This window comes from Erythrolamprus reginae, chromosome 3 (assembly GCF_031021105.1).
Source record: "Erythrolamprus reginae isolate rEryReg1 chromosome 3, rEryReg1.hap1, whole genome shotgun sequence".
Taxonomy (NCBI): Eukaryota; Metazoa; Chordata; class Lepidosauria; order Squamata; family Dipsadidae; genus Erythrolamprus; species Erythrolamprus reginae.
Genome location: NC_091952.1, coordinates 122,880,733 through 122,907,771, shown reverse-complemented (window position 1 = coordinate 122,907,771; position 27,039 = coordinate 122,880,733). Strand labels below are relative to the sequence as shown.

At 36.5% G+C, this 27,039-nt stretch overlaps 1 protein-coding gene across 6 annotated transcripts in view; it reads left to right on the top strand.

Annotated features, from left to right (window-relative positions):
• The window catches only part of DPYD (dihydropyrimidine dehydrogenase), a 735,717-nt gene that overhangs the window by 184,363 nt on the left and 524,315 nt on the right, over window positions 1-27,039 (top strand). For 5 of the 6 annotated variants that reach the window (XM_070746537.1, XM_070746536.1, XM_070746535.1 and 2 more), the window contains one exon: window positions 10,676-10,763. In XM_070746537.1, the coding sequence (XP_070602638.1) occupies window positions 10,676-10,763 (88 nt within the window). Of the gene's footprint in view, window positions 1-3,967; window positions 4,022-10,675; window positions 10,764-27,039 lie in introns of those variants that run through there. The other variant, XM_070746538.1, reaches the window with a different exon arrangement.

Genomic DNA, 27,039 nt, shown 5'->3' with positions numbered 1-27,039 from the left:
CGGGATGGCGCTTCCGAGTTCGCAGCCTCCCCCCCCCCCTCCCTGCCTGCATCTTCGCTCCATAAGACGGGGCTGATTTTTCATCCTACTTTGGGAGGAAAAAAACTGCGTCTTATGGAGCGAAAAATACGGTAGATAGATAGATAGATAGATAGATAGATAGATAGATAGATAGATAGATAGATAGATAGATAAACAAACAAACAAATCTTACCTGATTCAAAAAGACTTGGCAAAACGGACAACATGAGGAAACTATAGGCCAATGACATGCTTGCCTACAATGTTTAATTATTCAGTGGCATAATAGTGAACAATATGTTAAGAACCAATCAATCAACTACTGGAAGAAATCCCACTAACACGGATTTATTTCTTTTAGTTCTGGGAATTTTTTTTAAAATAGAAGGCAGTACTCAGAGTGCTTGAGGCAGTTTATAATTACAAAATAAATAAAGGTAAGCTTTACATTTGGATACATAAAACATTTTAACACTGAAAATTGGTGTACTTATTTACATAACTTGGAAAAGACATTTTAAGTACCTGTACCATACATTCTGTCTGTAAGGCAGGACAGAAAAATATAGTTCAACCAATACCCCTTAATTATTTTGCATTCAAATTTATTGTGGGGGGAAAAAAATGTTGATCGTTGTTAGAAATGCCCGGGTCTAAACTCATATACTGTAGTTCAGTTTAAATTATTTACAAAAAAGCATAAGAATTGTTCACTGAAACAATATCTAGGTATTGGTCAGTGCAGAAACAGCTTATTGGTCCAACCAGATCAGCTCTTTCAGATGTTTGCAGATTCAGTATGGAAACCTTCAGAAGAGAAGCTTCTTCATGCATAATGATTTTTTTAAATAGCTTCCATGTTTTCTTTTATACTGGGATTCACATAGGGATGCAACATATATTGTCGGACAATCCTGGGTTAAAAAACAATTCTGAGCATTTGCAGCAGAGATAATAGGCAAAGAGGGGTCACTCTCCAGATCAGTGTTGAGGGTAAAAAGGACAAAAGGTTTCAATATCAGAAACATGATTCCAGAGGCAACAACTTAAAATTTTGACACAGGTCAAGTTACCCATGTAGTTACAGTAAGGGCTTATTTTAGGGCATGGCATAGCCAAAGTGAGACTGTCGAAGATATAATTATAGCTTTTTGAGTGGCCCAGAAAGTATTTTATTTATTCCAAATGAATCTTGTATCCACTCAAGCACAGTTGGTACAGCTTGGATTGATTTCTAGTCTGTTTGAGAACAAGAACAATTATTTCAGAACAGCAGTAGTTCATCCATGTGGAAGCCAAAGCAAATTCAGTTATGCACATGAAAAATGTTCCCATTGAATTCATAGTGGTCTTCCCGTACTGGATGGACATTAATTTGTATAAAATTTGTAAGCCATATAGGTGGCTTATCTGCAGCTACAAATACAAATTATCTATCTATCTATCTATCTATCTATCTATCTATCTATCTATCTATCTATCTATCTATCTATCTATCTATCTATCTATCTATCTATTGGATTTATATGCCGCCTCTCTCCGAGGACTCGGGGCAGTTTACAACACATCAAAAAAACCACAATATACAGTACACAAATATCTAAATCCAATAAATTTAACTAATAAAATTTAAAAAACCCTGGGAGGATGCTGACTCCTGTCCATATTCCAAAAGTAATGCAATTACCTTGCCAGGAGTCTGCGAGTTCCTGGCCAAACACCAGGTGCCAATGCTGCCCTACCCATCCACCCCCTATAGTCCTGCCATCGCCCCAGCAGACTTCTTTTTGTTCCCTGGGATTAAGGTAGCCCTGAAAGGAAACTGTTTTTCATCCATAGAAGAGATCCAATCAGCCATGATGAAGACCTTGTGAGAGGTCCACGAAGACACTTTCCAGGGCGCGTACTGGTCATGGCAGAATTGCTGGAAAAAATGTGTAGAGGCCCAAGAACAGTACTTTGAAGAATTTTAAGTGTTTGTGCAAATCTGTTTAATAAATTACTTTTTTAAAAAATAATTGCATTACTTTTGGAACACACACTCTAAATCTGCTGTTACACTGCTGTTTTGAACAGCTGACAATTTCAAAGCTTCCGTTCTTCCTTATTTTTATATACTGTCTTATCAACCCTACTTTGAAGTATTTTACTAGTTTTATGAGGAGAAGGCAATTAGTTTTCTATTTTTTTTAAATAGAAAAACTTAGATAATTCAGGGTCATATCCAGATTGACACTGTAACGTCAGGTCTTTTGATGTTTCCAAAGGGTTTTTTTGGTCACAATTCTAATATTCCAAATTGTACTTTTTTAGGGAAAAGAATGCATATTTAATTGCAAAGGAAACAAATGCATTTATTTTTCTTGAGACAATACTGTACCTGTATTTTTAACGCGGGCAGGAAGTAAAATTTGTCACTTTTTAAAAATAGTGACAGGAAGTGCAGCTTGGAAGTTTTGCATGTTTGCTAATTTATTTTTCCCATTTATATCCTATGATTTTCTTACATTTACATTGGAAGGCTCCTATGTGTAGGTCAGAAAGCAGCAACTTACTTGTATGAACAGAAGTGTTTTTTGTGTAATATTGGGTGAATTATGGATGATTTTGTGGTGTTTAAAATGTAAAAATTTATAGCCGCCTTGCTGTAGGCAACAAGTTATTGTTTGTTTGTTTGTTTGTTTATTTATTTATTTATTAGATTTGTATGCCGCCCTTCTTGAAACGACTCAGGGTGGCGTACAACATTGTAAATACAAACAATATATGTGAGAAATCTAATTATTTTAAAAGGACATATACATAAAATCTAAAACCCCTTATGCAATCATCCACATTCATTCAATTCAATCATTCATATCGTCCGGGGACAATCTTGTGGTTCAGGGGCCTCATGCCCGCCAGCAGAGGTAGGTCTTCAGAGCTTTACAAAAGACCAGGAGGGAGGGGCGGTATGTATCTCTGGAGGTAGCTCATTCCAGAGGGCTGGGGCCGCCACAGAGAAGGCTCTTCCCCTAGGCCCCGCCAGATGACATTGTTTGGCCGATGAGACCTGGAGAAGGCCAATTCTGTGGAACCTAACCAGCCACTGGGATGCATGAGGCAGAAGACGGTCCCGTAGGTAGTCTGATCCTAAGCCATATAGGCAGTGTTCCCTCTAATTTTTTTGGGGGGTGGGCGGAAAAGTATAGTGTCTGAGCGGCAGTCCCTTCGGGACTGGGCGGCACAGAAATAATGAATAAATAAATAAATAAATAAATAAATAAATAAATAAATAAATACTGTGTGTCTATAACAGTGAGCTCATAATAGGGCAACTCTATCAATATCAAAATGCCACTTAAATAGTTGAGCTAGTTTCAAACTAGATTTTGATTTTCTTTCTCTCTTCCTTACTCCCATTCTTTTTCTTTCTCTTTTCCTTCCTCTCTTTTTTCTATCTGTTTCTCTCTCTTCCTCTCTTCCTCTCTCTCTCCTTCCCTCTCACTCTTTCCCTCTCGGCTTCTGGGCAGGTTTGGAAAACTCTGAGTTGATGATGATTTTTAAGTGAGCGATTGCTCACTGCTCAGCTTAGAGGGAACTATGCATATAGGGCTTTATTGTTAATATATTCATGAACTGGGGGAGCAATGTTAACAAGGTTAGCCAATGAATAGGCATAGCAACTAATTCAGCCAATGGGAGCTAACCACTTCTGACTCTGTGCAGAGAATCAAGATTAAGGCTGGGTGTGGCTTCAGTCTCCACTCTGTACTTTTCCACTCTGAACGCGACTGAAATGAAACCAACTCGGAGAGGGGCGGCATACAAATCTAAGTAATAAATAAATAAATAAAATAAACTAATTGAAGAAGAATTATACTTATGTATATACTTATTTAATATTTACTTATGTAAATATATATATTATTATGTTTATAAAGAAGTTATTGAATCCAGCTGAATCAGTCATCTGTGTGTGCTTCTGGTTTTGATTTTGCAACAAAGTTTTAAACTTACGGTATGTAACAATGCAATTATAACAATAAAAATAAAAGTTACAATACTTGTTTTTTTGTCTGATTCAGTGTTCTTTGTTGTATTTTAATTGTCTTATAGTTGAAGCAGAAATGATCTCTTATATGAACAGTGATTCAGTGTGCATTGATTACAGTATACTGAAATTTAAACAGGATATGCAGTCCACAGAACAGGAGATCTGTGTTCGTATTTTTGACACTAGTAGATTTTTTTCCAATGTTTCTCATCTTCCCAAGTAGATGCTTTTGCTGTAGGGATGAATTGCGTATATTTTCATAGAGGAATAACTTTTTGTAAAATGATTTATTTAAAATGAAAGTCATATGTGCTTCATCAATGTTCATTCTTTAAGGCTATGAAACTTGTTTGATGCCCACCTGATGCATTGTTATAAAACAGGACAGGTGCTCTTTCTTGTACCACTGAGGAAGAGATGCCATCCATGCAGAACTAATTTCATAAATTCATAAATTCATAATAAATATTGTTCAAATAAAAATTTAATTTTTATAAAAAATAGGTTTACATAATTAATTTAACCATTGTCTTCCTTGATCTAGTTTGGATAGAGTACTTCTGTTTCCAAAATAGTGTGGAAATAAATGTGTGGGGTTTGATGCTGTATTTATTTATGACTTTTAAAATGTTTTCTTTCATTTCTCCTCCGTATTATTTAATTTAGTTTTTTATGGGGTGTGCGCGTGTGTTGTAATGGTTGTTGCATTTCTCTCCAAGTGGAGAGCCATGCTTGTGATTTTTCACTATATCAATCACTTATAGCCATTTAGGAAGTAATCTTCTGACATGCCTCTCCTACCGTCTTATTTTATGCCATTTGCCCAGTTCCTTGGAATGCTGCACCTTTTGCTGTTTGGGAACAGTAAATGCACTCTGTAATATCTATTATGGCATGGTCAAAGGCTAATTTATTGTCAAATAGAAAAAATAGGTCAACATTAATGTCACTTGATGATCAAGCCCCCCTCCCCCCCCCAAGTTTAATAAAACATCTCACCAGCATGCATCCTGCACAGCGGTTGATATTTTATTACAACTGCAGTACCTGGGCTGTAGCAGTGGTGTAATTACTGAGCTGTCAGAGTGATAAGTGGGATTAATGGCAGACTGATGCACTTTAGTCTGCAGAGTGCTCTGAGAATTGGAAGATGGTGTTGTTATAAGAGTCTGTCTATACTGGCATATTCTCAGCGCTTCCAGCTCCCTCCCTTCCCAGCCAATGCCACAAATTCAGGCTTGCATTGCCCTGCCTCATTAACATTTGACATTTTCAACAGCTGTTATTTATGAGCCAGCTCCATAATAATAATAAAATAAAATATGGAGATGTATAGTGTTTGGTGAAAGATGCATAATGACGCCATTATACACGTGCTGTAGTGCAAAAAAAAAATATGGCTTCCTGGTCAATCTTGATTTGATCTTGTTTTATTTTACCTTTCCTGGTTGAATCTAACAGGCAGTTGCTTTGAATGGTGATTAGACTGATAATGTCCTCCAAGCTATCTACTTCGACATAATTATATTCCTCTTCTCCTTTGTTAGAGGAGCCAGAGACTTAGATGTTGTTGTTTTTTCATAAATGTGAACTTTAAAGTTGAACTTACCTACCATATTTTTCAGAGTATAAGATGCACTTTCCTCCCTCCCAAAAAAAAGGAGGGGTGAAATGTCGGTGTGTCTTATACATCAAATGCAGCCATTTTTGCTGCCCTGAAACCTCGCCTCCGTCCCATCTTTGGACAGAGAGTCTGGGAGGCCTGCAGAGAGCTCCTGGGGACCGGGAGAAGGCAAAAATGTCCCAATTCTTGTGAAAAATGGGCCAAAAGCAGCCCATTTTTCACAAAAATGGGGCCATTTTTGCCAGCACCCAGGAGCTCCCTGCACACTTCCCAGACCCTTTGCCCACCCATTTTTACAAAACATTGGGCAAAAAATGACCCCAAAACTGGACTGTTTTTGCCAGTTAGGAGATAGGGGTGCAAGGATCTTCAAACCTGGCAAGTTTAAGACTTGTGGGCTTCAACTCCCATTCCTGAGCTAGCATGACTGGAGGAGGAATTTTTGGGGTTAAAGTTACAAAGCTGTCAAATTTGTAAAAAATGTACATGTTTGTAAAAAGTATTCTGATACATTGGTATTTTATTAAATAATACACCAATGGGTTCAGAATACTTTTTTCCTTATTTTGCTCTAAAATGTAGGTGCATCTTATACTCCGAAAAATAAGGTATATTTTACTCAAATCATATTTTTCTCTTGAATGTTATGATACTTCTATATTTTCTCAATTCTGTTTTGAATATCTTTTTAACCTCTCTCTTTCTCAAGTAAAGATTATATTATGGATTAAATAGTCTTCTTGAAAATAAGTTTACCACCTTACATTCAACATCTGATTATAAATAACATGACATGATTATTATTTGTCTGCGGAGAGGGGCGGCATACAAATCCAAATAATAATAATAATAATAATAATAATAATAATAATAATAATAATAATAATAATAATATTTGATAATCATATAAATGATCTGAATGTGGGAGATTGCACCATGTCTTAAAAAGTATGAGTTGGTACTTTATGACAGTGTTTTTCAACCATTGTGCCGTGGCACACTAGTGTGCCGCGAGACATGGTCAGGTGTGCCGCGAAGCTCAGAGAGAGAGAAAGCAAGAGAGAGAGAAAGAAAGAGAGAAAGAAAGAGAGAGAGAAAGAGAGAAAGAAAGCAAGAGAGAGAGAGAACAAGAGAGAGAGAGAGAAAGAGAGAGAGAAAGAGAACAAGAGAAAGAAAGAGAGCAAGAGAAAGCAAGAGAGAGAGAGAATGAGAGGGAGGGAAGGAGAGAGAGAGAAAGACATAGAGGGAGGTAGGGAGGGAGAGAGAAAGAGAGCAAAAAAGAGAGGAAGGAAGGGAGAGAAAGAGGGAGGGAGAAATAGAGCGAAGGGGAGGAAGAGAGAGAGAGAGAATTTTTTTGTCCAAACATTTTTTAGCCCCCCCCCCTCAATGTGCCCCAGGGTTTCACAAATGTAAAAAATGTGCCGTGGCTCAAAAAAGGTTGAAAATCACTGCTTTATGACATAATATTCTACTTTTAGCTTTTAGAAAATGCATGTTAATAAGTGTAATACTTTGAGCAATTCTACAGTTCCTATTTTCCAGATCAGTAGCTAAAATTTGCTGAAAAGGGAAGGGACACTGATTTGCCTGAAGTCACCTCTCGTATTTGTGTCTGACTCTAGTGCTCTACCATTTGCAAGTAGAAAAAAAGATTAAAAAGAGCAACGACAAAGGAATGCTTAAATCAGAGTGAAGTTTATTAAGAACAAGGAATCTTATAGGTTTTGATTAAGTTCATAAGATGGGAATAAGTTTGCATTCTTCTATAACCTTTTGAAGATTGATCATTTGTCCCTGATTGTTAAAGATGATTTAACAGAACCTGCTCATGCCATTTCTACATGGCATGATTTATATTACTTCAAATAGATCTTTTGGATATGGGTCAAACTGGGGCAAATGAAAGCAATATATCATAAACCACGATATCAGTATTATGGTTTGGGACCTTGCCCTATGATTTGAAGATGGCTGTTAGCTATCTCTAACCTTTAGCTTTTCTGTTTTTCTTTTCATACGCTCCTTGTTTTTTTAGCTGTTGTTACTTTAGTATGAAACTTCACCAGGGCCAAATCTGTTTTGGGGCAACCCAGACATTCCCAAGTTTGGATAAAGTGGGAAGGGCTTTCCAGCTTATAGAACAATTAGCACTACAGAAGAAGTCTAACAATAAAGAATCCTCCCCTCCCATTCTATTCTATTCTATTCTGCAGTTTTTATAAGAGTGTTCTTATAACAACTGCAATATATATTTGTGTAACATGGAACTGTACAACCTTAATTAAACAGTTAAATGTTCTCCAGCAACACTGCTTGACAATCTTCCACGTCTCATATCATGACCACATCCCTAATGAAGATGTACGACAAAGATTAGATTTAAAACATCCATTGAATACTGTGAATGAACATCAAATGTAGATTGTTGGCCATATCTTATATATGCCTAAAGACCGGCATCTAAAAATTGCACTATACTGGCCTCAGAAAGCCTGGTGCCCAAACACTTAAGGAAGTCCTTAAGTTCTTAAGGATAGTGCCAAAGATGCTGTGAATGATCAAAACTACTGGAAAATACTTGTTGACAATTTGCTCTGCACAGAATTTAATGATGATGATAATAATGATGATGATGATGACTCTAGTATGATCTCTTTGATTGCAAGTTAAACCATAATTTAATATTACTGTAGATTATCCAAATAATCCAAACCATACTGAAGATATCTCCTCGAATGGGGACAAAACTTTTGCAATCAAATTGCTAAACTCGGACCTCAAACTACTTATCCAAATATATCATGATTACAAACCATAGTCTGAAATTGATTTATTTGGACATACTGTACTAGTAAATTACCCTCTTGAGGATCGCTTAAGGGCAGAGTTTGCTTAATTGGCAGTACAGGTAGTCCTTGACTTATAATCATCCATTTTGCAACCATTCAGTGTTACAATGGCACTGGAAAATGAAACTTAAAACTGGTCCTCATATTTACAAGTCACACAGCATTTCCATGCTCATGTGATCAAAATTTGTTGCTAAAAATTGCTAGACCAATTCTTAAATACAGCTCATCTGTTTGGAACCCACAGTGCTTATTGGATATTAATACAATTGAGAGAGTCCAGAAATATTTCACAAGAAGTGTCCTCCATTCCTCTGCTCGCAACAGAATACCTTATGCCACCAGACTTGAAATTTTGGCCTTACGTAATTTAGAACTATGCCACCTTCGATCTGACCTAAGAGTAATACATAAAGAGCCTTCTCTGTGGCAGCCCCGGCCCTCTGGAATCAACTCCCCCCCGGATATTAGAACTGCCCCGACCCTCCCTGTCTTTCGTAAACTACTCAAGACTCACTTATACCGCCAAGCATGGGGGAGTTGAGACACCTTCCCCCCAGGCTCTTTTATATTTTGTTTTATGTTTGGTATGAATGTGTTGTTTGTAAATAATGATAGGGTTTTATATGTTTTTTAATATTAGATTTGTTCTACTATAATATTGTTTTTATTATTGTTGTGAGCTGCTCCGAGTCTTTGGAGAGGGGTGGCATACAAATCTAATAAATTATTATTATTATTTATTATTATTATTATTATCATCATCATCATCTGTATATATTATGTGCTCGTACTTGTCAATGAGTACTTCAGTTTCAACCACAACTATAGACGAGAACACAATAGATACAAACTTAAGGCAAACTGCTCTAAACTCCATTGCCGAAAATACGACTTCAGCAATAGAGTGGTCAATGCCTGAAATGCGCTACCTGACTCTGTGGTTTCTTCCCCAAATCCCCAAAACTTTAACCTTAGACTGTCTACTGTTGACCTCACCCCATTCCTAAGAGGTCTTTTAGGGCGTGCATAAGCGCACCAATGTGCCTACCATCCCTGTCCTAATGTTCCCTTTTAGTCGTATCCATTTCATGTATTCATAATCATGTTTATACTTATATCTGTTATCTAAAATACATGTTTGACAAATTGAATACATTAAATAAATAAATAAATAAATAAAATAAAATGTATTTAACAATGGTTGCAGCATCCTGGATTCATACAATTGCCATTTATAACCTTACCAGCCAGCAAGCAAAGTCAGCCAGAAAAAACGGATGTGCTTAATTACTACATGATTCATAACTGTAGTGATTCACTTATCAAGTGTGGCTAAACAGATTGTAACATTGGCTGCCTCAACAGTCACTTCACTTAAAAACACAAATTCAGGTCTGAATTGTGGTGGTTACATTGAGGACTATGTATATGACATGGATTAGTGTTACATTTCAACAGAAATAAATATATTGATTTTTTTGTTGCTCTTTATCGGTGTTTTAAACTATTGTTAGGCTTAATGCTAATGTTTATGAAAGTTTTATACTGTGTAAGTAATTAATATACAGTAATTAATAATTCTGAATTCAGTATATCTTGTTCTCTATGTTAATATTAGATTTATGTTGTCCTTCTCTGTTGGTATTTTATTTTGGTTCTATTGTGTTTTTATTGTTTTGATGGAATATGCGCAAAAACATTAAATATAAGGTGATAAAAAAATACAAAAATGAAAGAATAACCTGGGTTCTGCAAACTGATTAAGGGATGCAGTGACTTAAAATCTGCTAGGCTTAGTGCTACATGTTGCTTTTGCCTATTTGAAATAAAGACTTTGCAGAAGAGTGTCATCACATAATACAAATCATAACAAATGCATGCATTGGGGAATTGTATTTTATGGGTGGCTTGCTTTTCACTTTCAAGATTTGAATGATCTGGGATCAGATGCCTTGGTTTACCTGTCTGTGACATGGGGATAATAGCACTTACCCATGGGAACCTTTCTGAGTTTCTGCCCGAACAGTAGAGTATTATTAATTTTTAGATTGATTAGCTTCTGTCAGGTACATGGAAAAATTGTATGTTGTTGGCAGTGCTTTGTGCTCTAAGTCACTCTAACTCATTTACTTTCCTCCCCAGGTGCTTAAAGTGTGCAGATGCCCCCTGTCAGAAGAGCTGCCCAACTAATCTAGACATCAAGTCATTTATCACAAGTATTGCAAACAAGGTAAAAAAAAAAGGCAGAGGAAAATGGAAGGCAGGAAGGGGGGGAAAAGGAAAGGCAAAAGCTGTGGTTGCTGCAAATGTTTTATATGATTGAATTACAGTTCTTATCTTTGTGTGCAGCTTAATGAAATAATGTTTGGAGCAGCTATTACAAAATTTAGCAGACTTTTCTTAATTGCATAATTATTTTTGCTACTTTCCTGTGGAGATACTGTACGCTAAATACATAGCTGGTTTATACATTGACTCTCAAATATCTTTTTATGGATTTTGGTTTTAATGTATCTTAACTGATACTGTTTTATGTTTAATGTGTTTAACGTATGAGTGTACGTACGCAGGTATATATATGTGGGTGTATATGTGTATACACATATACATGCCTAGATATATTGCACTGTATTTATTATCTATGGCATATACTGTATTATAATACTATAATAATGTATGTATGTTTGGTTTTATAATAAGGTTTTTTTTAGTTGTTTAGTATTGGATTGTTACATGCTGTTTTTATCACTGTTGTTAGCTGCCCCGAGTCTGCGGAGAGGGGCGGCACACAAATCCAATAAATAAATAAATAAATTTCACTGTATAGAGAGAAATATATACTATATGGCATATACTATAATTTTACTGTATAGGGAGGTATTTTAGATATTTTAAAGAATGGGATACTAAGTGGTAGCAAGCAGCATCAATTTCAGTTTTACTGATGAGCCGCCCCAAGTCTGCGGAGAGGGGCGGCATACAAATCTAAATAATAAATGAATGAATGAATAAATAAATAAATAAATAAATAAAAATAATGCAGAGAATATTGAATGGCACCTGGTTTTAACCTTGATTGTATGCCATACCAAACTATAATCTTTATAGCTATTTTCAATTTTGGATATTTACCCTGTAAGAATTGGGTCCCAGAGGCTGACAACCTGTAGTAACTTCTCTTCTTCTTTGAGTCAGTTGGAATTAACTAGTAGGTTATATGCAGGAGAGGCTTTTTCAAGTTGAGATAATTTTTTTATTAAATCCTGGTTTTTTGTCTCTCCAGATGGTGTTCATCTATGGTATATATTTTTTGTTAGATTTCTGTTTACCTTTATTTCATAGCTTAAAGTGCATATTTAATTCCTTTCTCATTATTATTCTCTGTGTTATTCACATAGACAGATAATGTAGTAAGGCGAGCTCAAAGATAATGCCTGATGTATAGTTATATTGATAAACTTCCACAGATCAGTATAGGCAATAAGTGAGTAACCATGGTTCTACTTAGCCGCCCCGAGTCTGCGGAGAGGGGCGGCATACAAATATAATATAATATAATATAATATAATATAATATAATATAATATAATATAATATAATATAATATAATATAATATAATATAATATAATATAATATAATATAATATAATATAATATAATATAATATAATATATAATATATAATATATAATATATAATATATAATATATAATATATAATATATAATATATAATATATAATATATAATATATAATATATAATATATAATATATAATATATAATATATAATATATAATATATAATATATAATATATAATATATAATATATAATATATAATATATAATATATAATATATAATATATAATATATAATATATAATATATAATATATAATATATAATATATAATATATAATATATAATATATAATATATAATATATAATATATAATATATAATATATAATATATAATATATAATATATAATATATAATATATAATATATAATATATAATATAATAATATAAAATTAAATAAAATTAAACAAAATTAAACTAAACTAAACTTAACTTAACTTAACTTAACTTAACTTAAATAAATAATACTTCAGCCTTTCTATTAGTATACATCTTATAATTCGCCAGGCTTTATGAGCATCTCTGAGTGGGCAAGAGGAACAGATGACAAAATATTAATGACAATATCATTATGTGTATTTTTTAACGTACATACTTTCATCAGATGTTGAGATGCAAGCATGTAATGGCAACTCTTGCATGATATTACTGAATGTAGGACATTATGTTGGTGCCATCACAGTTTGAGGGATCCCAATATTAATTTTTTTTTGATAGAGCAAGGTATTTCCTAACTTTTGGATTCATTCTCCACACTTAGAATGTAAGTACTACAGTTACAGTAAGTAGTACACTTAGATGGGGAAAGATAATAATGCATATAAGACAAAAGCTTGGATCTTGATAGGATCATGAAAAGATGTCATCTCTGCAGCCAATGTTATGATCTTAGATCTTGTTCTAAATTATAATTAGTCCTCAGCTTACAACTATAATGGAGCTTGGAATTTCCATCATAAGTTGTGATGCTCATATGTCAAGATACCCATGTAAGCAAGCCCAATTTTATGCCCCCCTTTTTTTTGCAGTGGTCATTGTTAGGGGAACATGGTAGTTGTAAAGCAGATCAATGTATTCCTATGGCTGTTTTTTTAAAACCAAAAAAGCTGAAAACTGACCCAAAAATGTCATAAAATTGTGATCACATGACTGTAGAATGATGGAACTGTCTGTAAAGGTGAGTTGATTGCCAAGTGTCTGATCAATGATCATGTGACCAGAACAGGGTTCCTAAGTAGCTTTTGGTGAGTGGTTGCTAGGTAACCAGTTGTTAAGTGAAGAGTACTTTTATTAATTTCCATGGTTCTCTTTAGAACCAAAAAAAAGTAGCTGAGGATTCAATACCAGATCGGTCAAACCTGGAATGTACTGTAATTTGTGCCTTAAAAATTATATATTCAAGAATATTGCACCAAATCAGTCTCTGCTATTTTAGTAGATTGACAAGATTATTTATTTCAAAAAAATATGAAATTTTAACACATCAGTTCAATCAACTGAGAGAAGGGCAGGGACCGAGAGAATGTATCTCTATGAATGATATCATACAGGGGAGTTGTAGAGTTGTATAATGCAAGGAATTCTACTGCGGATTCACAGAGACTCAATTTTAACACAACACAATACAGGAGGCTATATAATGTATTGCCTTTACTTGGGAAAATGAGAAAGTGCCTTAAATTTTAATATTAATGGTTTTTGATTTATAAGTACATTTCCTAGAGTTCTTGTTTTCTAGTATATAGTACATTTGAACTCTGGGCCATAACACATCTTTTGCAGTAATGATTCTGTTAGTCTTATAGGTACACAAACTGTTTTGATGTCACTTATTTGTTTGTTTGTTTGTTTAATTTATATCCCTCTGTATAATTTTGTATTAATGTAATGCTATGGAAATATTAACTAGCAGCTTTGTCTCCATTCACATCTTGAGTGAGTATCAGAGTTTGGACCAGTGTTTTGAGATCAGAGAAAAAGCAATAATATGGATGGGGCAGGAGATACCATGGTGCATCTCCTGTATGTATTAACTGTCCATGTGGTAATAAAACACCCACGGTTTTTAAAAAACGGAGGTGAATGTGGGAGGTATGAGAAAGTACAGAGCTCAGATTCCGACTCCATGTTAGTGGCTTTATTATTTCTTCCTAAACAGGGTCTCCCGTGAAATAACAGAGCCCGCAGAACTCTTAGATATTCATTTAAGCGGCTTTCATTATAACAGATTTCCCCCCACCACCACCTCTTCTTTTGCCAGAATATATAGCAAATGCATTCTTTTGTCAGGTATTTAAGAGCTTTATTGTATGGAGTGTGTTTTGCTGGAAAACTACTGTAGCAATCATAAAAGGTCAGGGATTCTTGTTCTCTAAAGCCTGAGGCGTTTCAGATATTTGCCGGGCGTGCACAATGTAGTCTCTTCTACATCACATTTCCTGTAGATTTCAACTTGGCAAGAAAGGGGAGAATACTTTTCTAAATGGAGAGGGTAATTGAATTGCCAGTCTCCGTGATTCATGCCTCGAAACTCTTTGAGAAAAAGATGCCACTCTATTGTAAATTAGTACAATTCTGTACAGGCCAGGCCAAAACTTACTTTCAATCCTTTTCATGAAAGAGGATTATATCTCTGCCTCCTAATGAGTGAAGACTCCATCGGTGTGTCTTTCTGGGGGGAGAAGGGGGGAAGTGCAGAGTGGGGGTCTGCATAATCAAGTTTACACAGTCGAACTCTATCTCAACAGATGAAACCTACCTTTAGACACTGCATCCTGTGCCTGGTGCTTTGGGCAGCGGGCAAGCCATGGAGAGGAGAAAGACAACAAACATAGATTTTGCCCAGCGCAGACCATTTGCTACTAAAGATCAGATGTGTATAAAAGATTTTTCTGAGAAGCTTGAAGGGAATCATAATTTATTCATGCTTTTCACCAAGACAAATCTTGTTAAAACGCAAATGTTTGCTCTGCTGTAAAAGAAGGAAAAACACATGAAAGAAGGCCTGGCATCTTCTTGTTTATTTCTCATTTGTATTAATAGGACTTGCCCTTAACATGCCAGAGGCTAATATTATCATATCTAAGGGTGCATCAATCCTAATATTCAGTTGCCATTGATGTGTTTGTTTTTTAAAAAAATAACCTTTCTTAAGTTGCTGAAACTAATAGAAGTTCACATAGTACAGTATATACTATTACCTGTACCTCTGTGATACATTGATTAATTTGCTCTAGTAGTATGTTACTATTGCTATTGCACTATTATTAATATACATACAACAGAGTTTAACTCTTAGAGATTCAACTGTCTTTAAACTCTCTCTCTCTCTCTCTCTCTCTCACACACACACACAAATTTTCTTTCTGAATCTATCAGTTGCAGGAAGATTATACCTCTGATGGTATTCTTGCTTTCCAACTAAATTTGAATTCTGAGGTTTCTGGACTAGGGGGAGAAAAGGAAAGAAGAAAGGTGGAAGCTAGCATAAATAGGATTTTGCAGATCCTGCATTCTCCCAAAATTGGTTGCACAGAGAATATGAGAGGCTGCAGAGAGGGTAGGAAGGGAAATCATCTTGCTTTATTCTGAGAAACATTTCTGCCAGAAGAAAAACAATATTGGATTCCACCTGAAAAGCAGATTATATCAAAAGGAGGATCTTTTTTTGCCATTGGTAAGATAAAGTATCTTTTTTATTTTGATTTTTAAATTTTTTTTTTGTGCTGGGTTACTCATTTACAGACTTTTCATCTATTTTGAAAATGGTGAACCTGAGTGAACCGCAATCCATGGGCATTTTATTTGTATTAATTGAATTTTCCCATAGATGCTCAGTTTTGTATCTTTTTGCAGACTTTTATAACCATCATGGTTACACTTCTACAATTTGAAAGTAACAAATAATGGTAAAATGAAATAATAATTAGGCGGTGCTCTTAATTGTCCCCTTAGACTAGAGTGCAACATATTAACTCTTTTGTAATAAATCCATTCAACCTGAAATCCTAACTATATCTATTCAAATGTGTGGATATGAAAGAATCAGCTTACAGATTCCCAAATAGTAAGTTTGAGCAATGTGCTCCCTCTGGATTTTGCAGATCATGATAATCAAAATTAACTATGTTAGTTAGCAAATGCTGAACAAAGGTAGCATTGCAAACATAATAGATTACAATTATTTTTGCTTGTTTTGCTGTAGACTGGAATTAATGTTCAACTAATGTCTACTATAGAGCTGGTAAGACTTGTAATCTATGACATCCTTACTAAAATTAACCCCCCCCTCCAAAAAAAATCCCATTTATTTGAAATGAAACTTTCAAGCTTAATTTAAAAAGTACTTTTTGTGAGATTAACCATATATATTATTTTACTGAAAGAGTAGCAGATGCTTTGAACAAACTTCCAGCAGATATGGTTGGTAAATCCATAGTAACTGAATTTAAACATGCCTGGGATAAACATATATCCGTCCTAAGATAAAACAGGAAATAACATAAGGGCAGACTAGATGGACCATGAAGTCTTTTTCTGCCGTCAGTGTTTTATGTTTCTATATTTCCAGGTGTATTTTTCTCTAAGAAGCATGCATGTGTAGTCCAACATGTAGTTTGTTTTCTGTCTCTGTTTATACTATATAACTATCTGTCTATTAATATGCTTATTAAAAAAATTTACATGTAAAAGATAACCAGAAAAATATATGAAGATACCTTGAAAGAAAAAAAGAAAGTGCACAGGACCACACAGATTGAAAAAGAAAAATAATTAAGAAACAACTACAGATCTTTAGAGCAATTACAAACCAATTTAGAGTCTTTTCTCCCTCTTTAAAATTACATTACATTCTCTTCTCTCCCATATTCAACACTTTTAAATCAGCAACTCATTTTCTTTTAATTTCAGAAAAACAAACTTATGGATTTCCAGTTTTTTTAATAAAAGCTATATGTTATATAACTACTGTTAACATTTAAAGTAAATAATTTGTGAGAAATGAAATTTTCATAATTGTCATTGGAGTTTTGCTATGAAGCTGGTGTAGTCAAGACTCTGACATAATTTGCACTTTGTGTCAGTGATGGATAGATTTGGGCTCCTCAATTAAACATTATAAATAAACATGTGACAAACTCTGAACATTAATTAGGATGAAAGACGATAAGATGGACTAAGCAGAAGAGAACAATAAATTGACAGAGTTCTTTACGGAAAATACACTTAGGGTGTTATTAAATTTGGCCCTTACCCATAGTAAGTATATAGTAATTTTGGCATGTAGTCTGACAAATGTATCTTGATTAACATTTCAAGACAGGTTGGAACTGTACACTTAGTTTTTTCAAACATATACATAATTCCTTTCCCTCCTATATATTTTTTTGCTTAATATCTGTTATGAAAAGATTCCAGACTTAAAAATCTACACATTTTAATAGGTCATGATTGGTTCATTACTCTTGAATAGATAGATTTTAATTTTCTTTATTCTTTTTATTTATTTATTATTATTATTATTATTATTAATTTATATATTTATTTATTTATTAGATTTGTATGCCGCCCCTTCTCCATAGACTCGGGGCGGCTTACAGCAATGATAAAAACAATATATAATGACAAGTCTAGTAGTTAGAATCTAAAATAACAATAATAAATTTAAAAAGTCTAAAAAACAAGAAACCCCAATATATAAAAAACATACATACAGTCATATCATACACAGAAAACTACATAGGCAGGGGGAGATGTTTCAGTTCCCCTACGCTTGACGACAGAGGTGGGTTTTAAGGAGTTTTAAGGAGGGTGGAGGCAGTTCTAATCTCTGGAGGGAGCTGATTCCAGAGGGTCGGAGCCGCCACAGAGAAGGCTCTTCCTCTGGGTCCCACCAAACGACATTGTTTAGTTGACGGGACCCGGAGGAGACCAATTCTGTGGGACCTAACCGGTCACTGGGATTCGTGCGGCAGAAGACGGTCCCTTAGATACCCTGGTCCAGTGCCATGAAGGGCTTTATAGGTGATGACCAACACTTTGAATTGTGACCGGAAACTGATCGGTAACCAATGCAGACTGCAGAGTGATGGAGTAACATGGGCATACAGTAATACCTCATGATACGAACTTAATTGGTGCAAGGAGGAGGTTCGTAAGACGAAAGGTTCGTAAGACGAAACATTGTTTCCCATAGGAAACAATGTAAAGTCAATTAATCCGTGCAACCAAACCCCCCCCCCCGCAAAAAACGGCTTTCAGCGACTGCTGGGAAGCCGCGCGGGTTCGGGGGGGTGCTGGCAAGCCCCCCAGGCCGGCTGCGACCTTTTAAAACAGGCGTGCCGCTTCCCAGCTGTCTCCTGAAGCCGAACGCTAAAGCCGAACTTCCGCGTTCGGCTTTGGGAGACAGCTGGGAAGTGGCGCGGCTGTTTTAAAAGGTGACAGCTGGGCTGGGGGGCTTCCCAGCAACCTCCCGAACCGAACCCGGGGTTCAGAAAAATTTTGCCTCTTCTTACGAACTTTGTTCGAGTTACGAACCGGCATTTGGGAGGCTTCTGGGAAGCCCCGCCGCCCGGCTGTCACCTTTTAAAACAGCCGCGCGGCTTCCCAGCAGTCTCCGAACGCCGGTTCGTAACTCGAAAAAAGTTCGTAAGAAGAGGCAAAATTTTTCTGAACCCCGGGTTCGTATCACGAGTTGTTCGTAAGACGAGGGGTTCGTATCTTGAGGTACCACTGTATTTGGGAAAGTCCATGATTGCTCTCGCAGCTGCATTCTTCCACTTCCTTCAAATTTCACTGCTGTTTGTTTCCTTCATCTACCCACCCATGTTATTCCCATTTCACAATCTCTCAGTTGCAGTTTCCATCAGCTACTGACTCTGTGGCTGAGGAAGGTGGGACTTGTAGTCCCCCAAAAATCTGGGGCATCATGTTGGAAAAGGCTACTGTGGCTCCCCGTTAATGCAAAGTTTTCATTTCACTCCTTCCTTTCATGCTCCCTTTGTCTCTCTTTTTTATTTATTACGGTGCTTCCTTCTCTCTTTCCCTTCCCTCTGTTTTGTGTTTAATTCTATCATTTAAGATTTAGAATGTAATGAAACATAGACGTTAGACACAAGAGGGCCTGTTCTCAAAATGACAGCTCAAATTGTGCATGCAAATTGGAGACTGTGTGTGAAAGTCTGTACTCATTTGCACAAGCCATGCGCGCTCATGCATGCCATTTAAAACTGCTACATTTAATTTTAATAAGTGGGGCTTCAAGAAAATGTCTTTAATTTTAGAGACAGGGTAGATGTCACCTACATGCCACTAAAAAATTGTTGCCAAAAATCACCTGCCAGAGTTCAGAAGCAAAATGATACATGGAATCATTAACACGAAGAACTGATTTTAAAAAAAAAAGAAAAGGAAAAAACCCCTTACAGCTACTATGCACCAAGTTATAATTACATAGAAATATGCATTTTAATTAACCTTTGTAGTAGGATTTCTGAGGCATGGGATTATTTTTTTTAAAAAAATTGAGTTTTATTGAGGTTTCCCCCCCCCCCCTTCTCCTTGCTCATCTTGATCTTTTTCCAGGTCACTAAGTACAAATGCAGTCAAGAGAAAAAGTAAGGATGTTGTTAATGTATTTGAAATACTGACTTTTCTTAAGATGTCTATCAGTACTTAATGTACTAGGATGGCTGACAGCTGGTTTCTGTTGCCATAGTGTAATTATGTAGAATAGACTGTCTCTATGACACTGCTTCAATGAAAGAATATCTCGCATTCTAGATGACAAAGAATAAATGACATTACAAGAACCGGCATACGGTTCTTTTTCTTTAGCTGTGTAAAACTATAGCACTGTTTTGATGACGCAAGTCAAATGATGTGATGTAAAGATCAATGGCTAAAATAGAATACATATTGATAGCCTGTCATAGTCTCTGTTCATTTTTTATACTTCTTCCTCTATTGTCAGGAAGCACGCTACTCGCAGCATGTTATCTAAAGTAAGGTTTAAAAACTCACGGTTTTTAACTTCCAAATGTAATAGCATTTAGCAATAACATTTAGACTTATATACCACTTCACAGTGCTTTACAGCCCTCCCTAGGAATTTTACAGGGTCAGCATATCGCCCCCAACAATTTGGGTCCTCATTTTACCGGCCATGGAAGGATGGAAGGCTGAGTCAACCTTGAGCCTGGTGAGATTCAAACTGCCAAATTGCTGGCCATTGGCAGTCAACAGAAATAGCATACAGTACTGGATTCTAAACAATGAACCACCATGGCTCATAATGTATTCATCATCTTCCTAGCTGTGATTAGTTAATTAATTAGTTAGGTTAATGCAGTCTCCTGTCATCTTCAAAGACAAATGCTTGTCACTTCAAGTTGTCCCCAACCATGGACTTATTGGACTTGTTCCAAGTATAATCTTGTATTTCTTTTTAGTCCATCTATTCATCCCTCCACTCCATCCATTACCTTATTTTCTAATTGCTTCAACCATGGTCTTTTCTTCTAGTGCACAATATAATTGCAACTTATGGTTGAAATAAGTGAGTGTCTGTTTTCTAGTCATTGCCTTGAGAGAGTAGTTTTTGTTTCATGCAGGATTACTACTACTACTACTACTACTACTACTACTACTACTACTTATAATAATAATAATAATAATAATAATAATAATAATAATAATAATAATAATAAATGTAACAATATCTATCTTTCGTTGTTCACTCTTTCTCATCATCCAGCTTGCACAAGTTTACATCATCACTGGAAAACCGTAGCTTAAGCTATCTTATATTTGTTGTCATGGAAATAACCTTATAATTCATGATCTGATATAATTCTTTCTTCATTATGATCAATTTCTTTATTATTCTAGAACATTGTCCATCTTCAACTATTCTTGAGACCAATAAAACAAACACTTATTATTTTACCCTTTCTGTTCCCACCCACCATTTCTTTCTTTCTTCTTTTCCTGTACTGTACTTTTTTTACATTTTTTTTAAAAAAATTCAATATTATGTGGATTGTATTAGAGTTATCTGTATTCTATAGTCTTCAATAAAATTATTAAGCAGCTTAATCTCATTTCTTAAATTGTGTAATTTTTACAATTTAATGTGTCTTATTCCTGCCCTAATTTCTTTTATACCTAAAATATTCAATTTAGGCTTTTGTATTTTATGTTTTCCTTAGTTCAGGCTCTCACATTCTAAAACAACTTTCCTTGAAGTTTATGGTAGCCATGTGTCATCACCTCCAAATCTACTTGTGAGTGCTTAGCATTGTTCTCTGGTCACCTGAAGGGTGCTTTCTGGTGTGGGATCATTATCTGACACCAAAATCTGTCCAAACATTTCAGCATGTCAGACTTTATACAGGCCAGTAATGGAACTAAAATACAGGTAGGGCAGAGATTCAAGAATATAGTACAGCTCTGATAAGGTACTAGTAAAAGCTTTAATGAAGAAAATGGCTACTGAAAACTGGATTCAGCTTCTATGAATGGCAGCCCCCAAATTCAAATTCTATATGTCTTTTTCAGATCTTTAGGTCCTAAGGGACTAAAACCACAGAAATGATTGGCACTTGTACATTATTATTATAGCAGACTGGTCTGGTCTTTGGCCCTTTGCCCTAGCTTTCAGATAGCCATTTCCATGTGGTTTTCTTGTCAGCAGTACTGAAGTGACCTGCCCTGCCTGCTGTGATCCCATACCTAGTTATCTGCAAGCGACTTTAGCTAAATTCGGTGGAGGTTTTCATTAATAATGGTGGAGAATTAATTTGGTTTGCACTCTAAACTAGTTCGGTCAAATTCAATCTTGCTGCAGGATTAAAATGCATTGGGAAGCAGGTATATATAATTCAAGTACATATAAAATGTACTTGAAGTTAAGTGCAAATATAGGTTAAATGCATTGTTTCTTTTTTATTCCAAATATATTATGCAGACTTTTGTCAGATGTTTTAAAAAAGAGATGTATTATTACTGTAACAGAACAAATTTGTGCTTCTATAAATTTGTAAGTTATAGACAGTTTTTCCTATCCCTCTTCTGGAATAACATACAGTATATGGTATTGTAGTCCATAGTCTTGCCTTCCAACTTCAAAGAAAGCTGCACTGAATATAGTTACGTTTGGGTTTGAATATTGTGCCTATCAGTATTTTGTTAAGCCATATTTACAAACAATGAGTCACACATTCTAGTTTATTAAACTGTAATTTAAAGCAGCATGGTTCATTGCTTCTCTCTTTAAATGGTAAATAAGACAGAGGTAGTTTAATTTGTCATTTATATCTGGTATCACAGTTTATTGGTTAGAAACTAGCCAAAGTTCTTAATGAATTTAAAATTAATGGTATATGATTATCATCATCATCATCATCATCATCATCATCATCATCATCATCATCATCATGATAATCTTAGCCATTGTCTATCCACTACAGAGTACAGCCTCTTCTGCATGTTTCCAACCAATAAAGTCCTGAACTTTCTTTTGCCAATTGGGCCCACAATACTTGCTGATGTCATTGATCCGTCTTATTTTAGATCTCTTTTGTGCACACTTTTTATCAAGTGGAATCCAATTTTTATATATTGACTTATTAATGAGTCACTGCTCACAGTCACTCATGCCCTTATCACCTCGAGGCTCGACTACTGTAACGCTCTCTACATGGGGCTACCTTTGAAAAGTGTTCGGAAACTTCAGGTCGTGCAGAATGCAGCTGCGAGAGCAATCATGGGCTTTCCCAAATATGCCCATGTTACACCAACACTCCGCAGTCTGCATTGGTTGCCGATCAGTTTCCGGTCAGAATTCAAAGTGTTGGTTATGACCTATAAAGCCCTTCATGGCACTGGACCAGATTATCTCAGGAACCGCCTTCTGCCGCACGAATCCCAGCGGCCAGTTAGGTCCCACAGAGTGGGTCTTCTCCGGGTCCCGTCAACGAAACAATGCCACTTGGCGGGACCCAGGAGAAGAGCCTTCTCTGTGGCGGCCCCGACCCTCTGGAACCAACTCCCCCCAGAGATTAGAATTGCCCCTACCCTCCTTGCCTTTCGTAAGCTACTCAAAACCCACCTCTGCCGCCAGGCATGGGGGAATTAAGACCTCTTCTCCCCCTAGGCTGATACAACTGTATGTATGGTATGTTTGTACGTATGTTGGTTTTATACATTAGGGGGTTTTAAGTTAGTTTTTAGTATTGGATTTTTACTGTATATTGTTTATGACTGTTGTTAGCCGCCCCGAGTTTTCGGAGAGGGGCGGCATATAAATCCAATAAATGAAATGAAATGAAATGAAATGAAATTTTAGGTTTGGATTTTATTCACTGTTCTTCCCTCTTTAATGTCAACCTGTGGGAATCAGTCTGCTATTTTTTAAACTCAGTTTATAGTTTTATGAACCATGTGGTTTAATAAAGTCTCCTTCAAAGTCTAACAATGAAAATGTGGAAAAAAATCTTCAGCAACAAGCTGCTCTGAAATAGGAAGCTGTTTAATATCAGCATACTTTATTCCGTGTTGTCTGGATCTTTTTAGAGAGAAGTCTTTGGCAGGACAATGATTTTGAGCTTTTTTTTGTGATTAAATCTTTGATCTTTGTGTGGATTAAATCTTTCATCTTTCCTGGATTAAACCAATACTAGCAAGCTTATGTGAGGAAGGGATTAAAATATACTCCTTTGTTTGCAGTAGAAAGTAGGGATGGAGAGTAGAATTAGAGCCTATTTTGAAGACTTTTATTTCCAGCTCCAGCTCTTATTGTATTCATGTATACTGTCTTAGAAGGAAAGTTTCATTAAAATTAGATGGATTTACTTTTATGGAAAGACTGCTTTTGGCTCATTGATGGATAATGATAGGCATTCCTTCTATCCTAACTGTGTAGAACATAACTTTACTGATGAAGTCTAGAAGGCATTATATTGGGGGAGATTGTGTTATGTATTTGAAAAAAAAACCCCTTACTGATCAGAAAATCTCTGCTGGGTGCATACATAATATGTGCCGGAACCAGAGGAAAAATCTAAATGGTAGGGACATTTCCTGATAGAAAATGTAATTTCTTCTGGTCTAACAGTTATTGATCCAACCTCTTTTAATAGGTTTTTTCAAGTAAAAACATTCTCATTTACATGCATATTATGTAATGCTTCCAAGTGATACATGCAAAGATCTGCCTCTGTCTGCTACCAATTATTGATGTCTGTTTAAGACTGGCTTCTATTCTTTTGGTTACCAATGCAGTACTTATTGACATTTTGATAAAGGGAAGCGTGAGACATCCTGTCCACTTAGATGCATGTTTTGCTGTGGAATTGCCCAACAGAAGGCATTTTGTAAACAAAGCATGAAGAGGCAGCTGTTAAATTAAAAACATTTACAAAGCATTCTAATATCTAAAGCTCTTTCCATTCATGAATAATGGTAAGAAGTGGACCTGTTTGAATAATTGTAATTCATTTTTGGTGCTATCTCGCAGGTACAGGCTTGGAATCCTGCTGCTTACTTAAATCTTCTTAGGAGGACCTGGCCCGTATTGAGAGGGCTGCGGTGCCTGCACTAAGCCAGCTGACTGAATTCCTAAATAGGAATATGCCTCTCTTGGTCTTTTACAGAGTTCAGAATTTCATTAACAGGAAGCAAAACAAAGAGAATTAAAATTTAGGAAGAAAAGAGTGGCTGGGTAAGAAGCTGGTTGAAGCTCCATCCCCTCTTGTAAATAGATGCTTTTCAACTTCCCACTTCAGAGCTCAGATAGAATGAGTGGCCTAAACTCACTCAACTTTAAGTCTATGGAAGGAATGGAACCTGGTGCAAGCGCATTAACACTACACCCTATAGGCATCCTCTTTCTCTCTAACATATACATATTTATTAATTAAATTTATATGCTTCTCATCTCCCAGACAAGGAGATTCTGGGGAGATTCTCACAAAAAAGCAAGAAAGATAAATATAGAAACAATTCATTAAAAAAAAACCTATGTAAAAATGGATGAAATCTTCTTACCTCATCAATCATCTCTGGTGGTGGGTGCCACTGGCAGAGCCCCAAGCCAACTGTCAAAACCAGATTTTGATGCTATTAAATTAAATTAAATTAAATTAATTTATTTATTTATTGGATTTGTATGCCGCCCTTCTCTGTAGACTCGGGGCGGCTAACAACAGTGATAAAAACAGCATGTGACAATCCAATATTAAAAACAGCTAAAAAACCTTGTTATAAAACCAATCATACATACAGACATACCATGCATAAATTGTAGAAGCCTAGGGGGAAAGAATATCTCAGTTCCCCCATGCCTGACGGCAGAGGTGGGTTTTAAGGAGCTTACGAAAGGCAAGGAGGGTGGGGGCTATTCTCCGTACTGAAGGAGCGGGTCCAGCAGTCACATGGGTTGCTCATGTCCAATCCGGTGGAACTGAGCCTAGTATTAAAAAAGCTTGCCGGATCCGCCCCTTCCCCAGAATTCGCTCAGTTCGCATATCCTGCGGTTGTATTGTGATAGCTCGTTCAACATTCTAACACCTTCCCTTCGATCTTTTCCTTCAAAACGTAGTAAGATTTATTGTCTTTAATTATTTTACTTGCACTAATTGCGCCAGCCGTTTAAAAGAAAAAAAGAAAAAAAGCGGCTAGGCTTTTTTCCTTGGGAGAAGTTGCGGTTTCGTTTTCCCCCGGCGGTTTTGCCGGTTACGATTCCTGCGGCCGCTTGTGGATTCTTCTAATCCTTTGGCCTGGAGGTCCTGGTGCAAGTATTTACCTATTGAATTATTGATTATTTATTGTATACAAAAATATTTAAGGGCTTAAGAAATACCTCCTGCGGAGTGAGACGCCTTCTAGTCTCCTGGACTTAGTCGATCGCTTCCCCTTTAAGAAATTTTACGCAGCGATCTTTTTCGGCGCGAAGGCCTTCGCGCCCTTTTTAAATCTAGGCCTCTCGTGTTGGCCCCCTGCCAGCCGTGTAGGCCTCAGTCCACCGCGTGGATCCCGGAGCGGGCCTTGGGGGTCCCAGGCTAAATTCTCCACCGGCTAAGCCTCCAACCAGAGTGCCTTGGTTTACTTAATTATAAAGTTTAGGGAGGCTGGCCCCGCTGGGTTTGGGGGCACGAACTCTGGGTTTGCCCAGATTGTCCTCAAGTTTCAGCAGCTTCGAGGCCTCGAAGCAGGATCCATTCCTCTTGGGAAGTCCTTGAAATTCTTCTCCTTATTATTCAGTTATTGGCTCAGCCTTGTCTTCTGTTAATTGTCAGACTATGGCTACTTTTCCCAAGAGAGGCACAACTAAAGGTCCCAGAGAGGCCAGGCCTACAGGCGATGAGATTACTAGTATCCCCCAGGCCTCTTCCTCCTCTTCTCCAGGGGCCCGCCCCTCGACCAAGGTCACCAGGGCCGAGAAGAGAAGGGACCTAGCCCTACAAAAAATCCATGATAAATCAGCAAAACGTTTGAAAGTGCAGGCCCAAGTAATCAGTAGTCAAGACCCCCCAGAGGCTTCTAGTCTGCCTCCTTCTGGGGTCCCTGTGTTATCTCTGGATGAGCCAAACCTAGACAGACCCCAACCTAACCTATGGGGCATAGGTCCAGAGGAACCAGATATTATTGAAGATTCCCCCCAGCCAGGATCCTCCCAGGCCTTTAGGGATTCTTCTGCCATTTCTGCTGACATTTCCAGTTTACCTCCTGAGTTCCAGTCTATTTTTGCTGTGTTGTCCAAAGCCATTGATGCCAAACTCTCCACCATCAATGAGCTTCCCTTACCTCTTCCTCCTTCTCGCTCCTCCCGCCCCTTGGGTTCTCCCCCAGCGGTCAGAGCTCCTATTCAGGA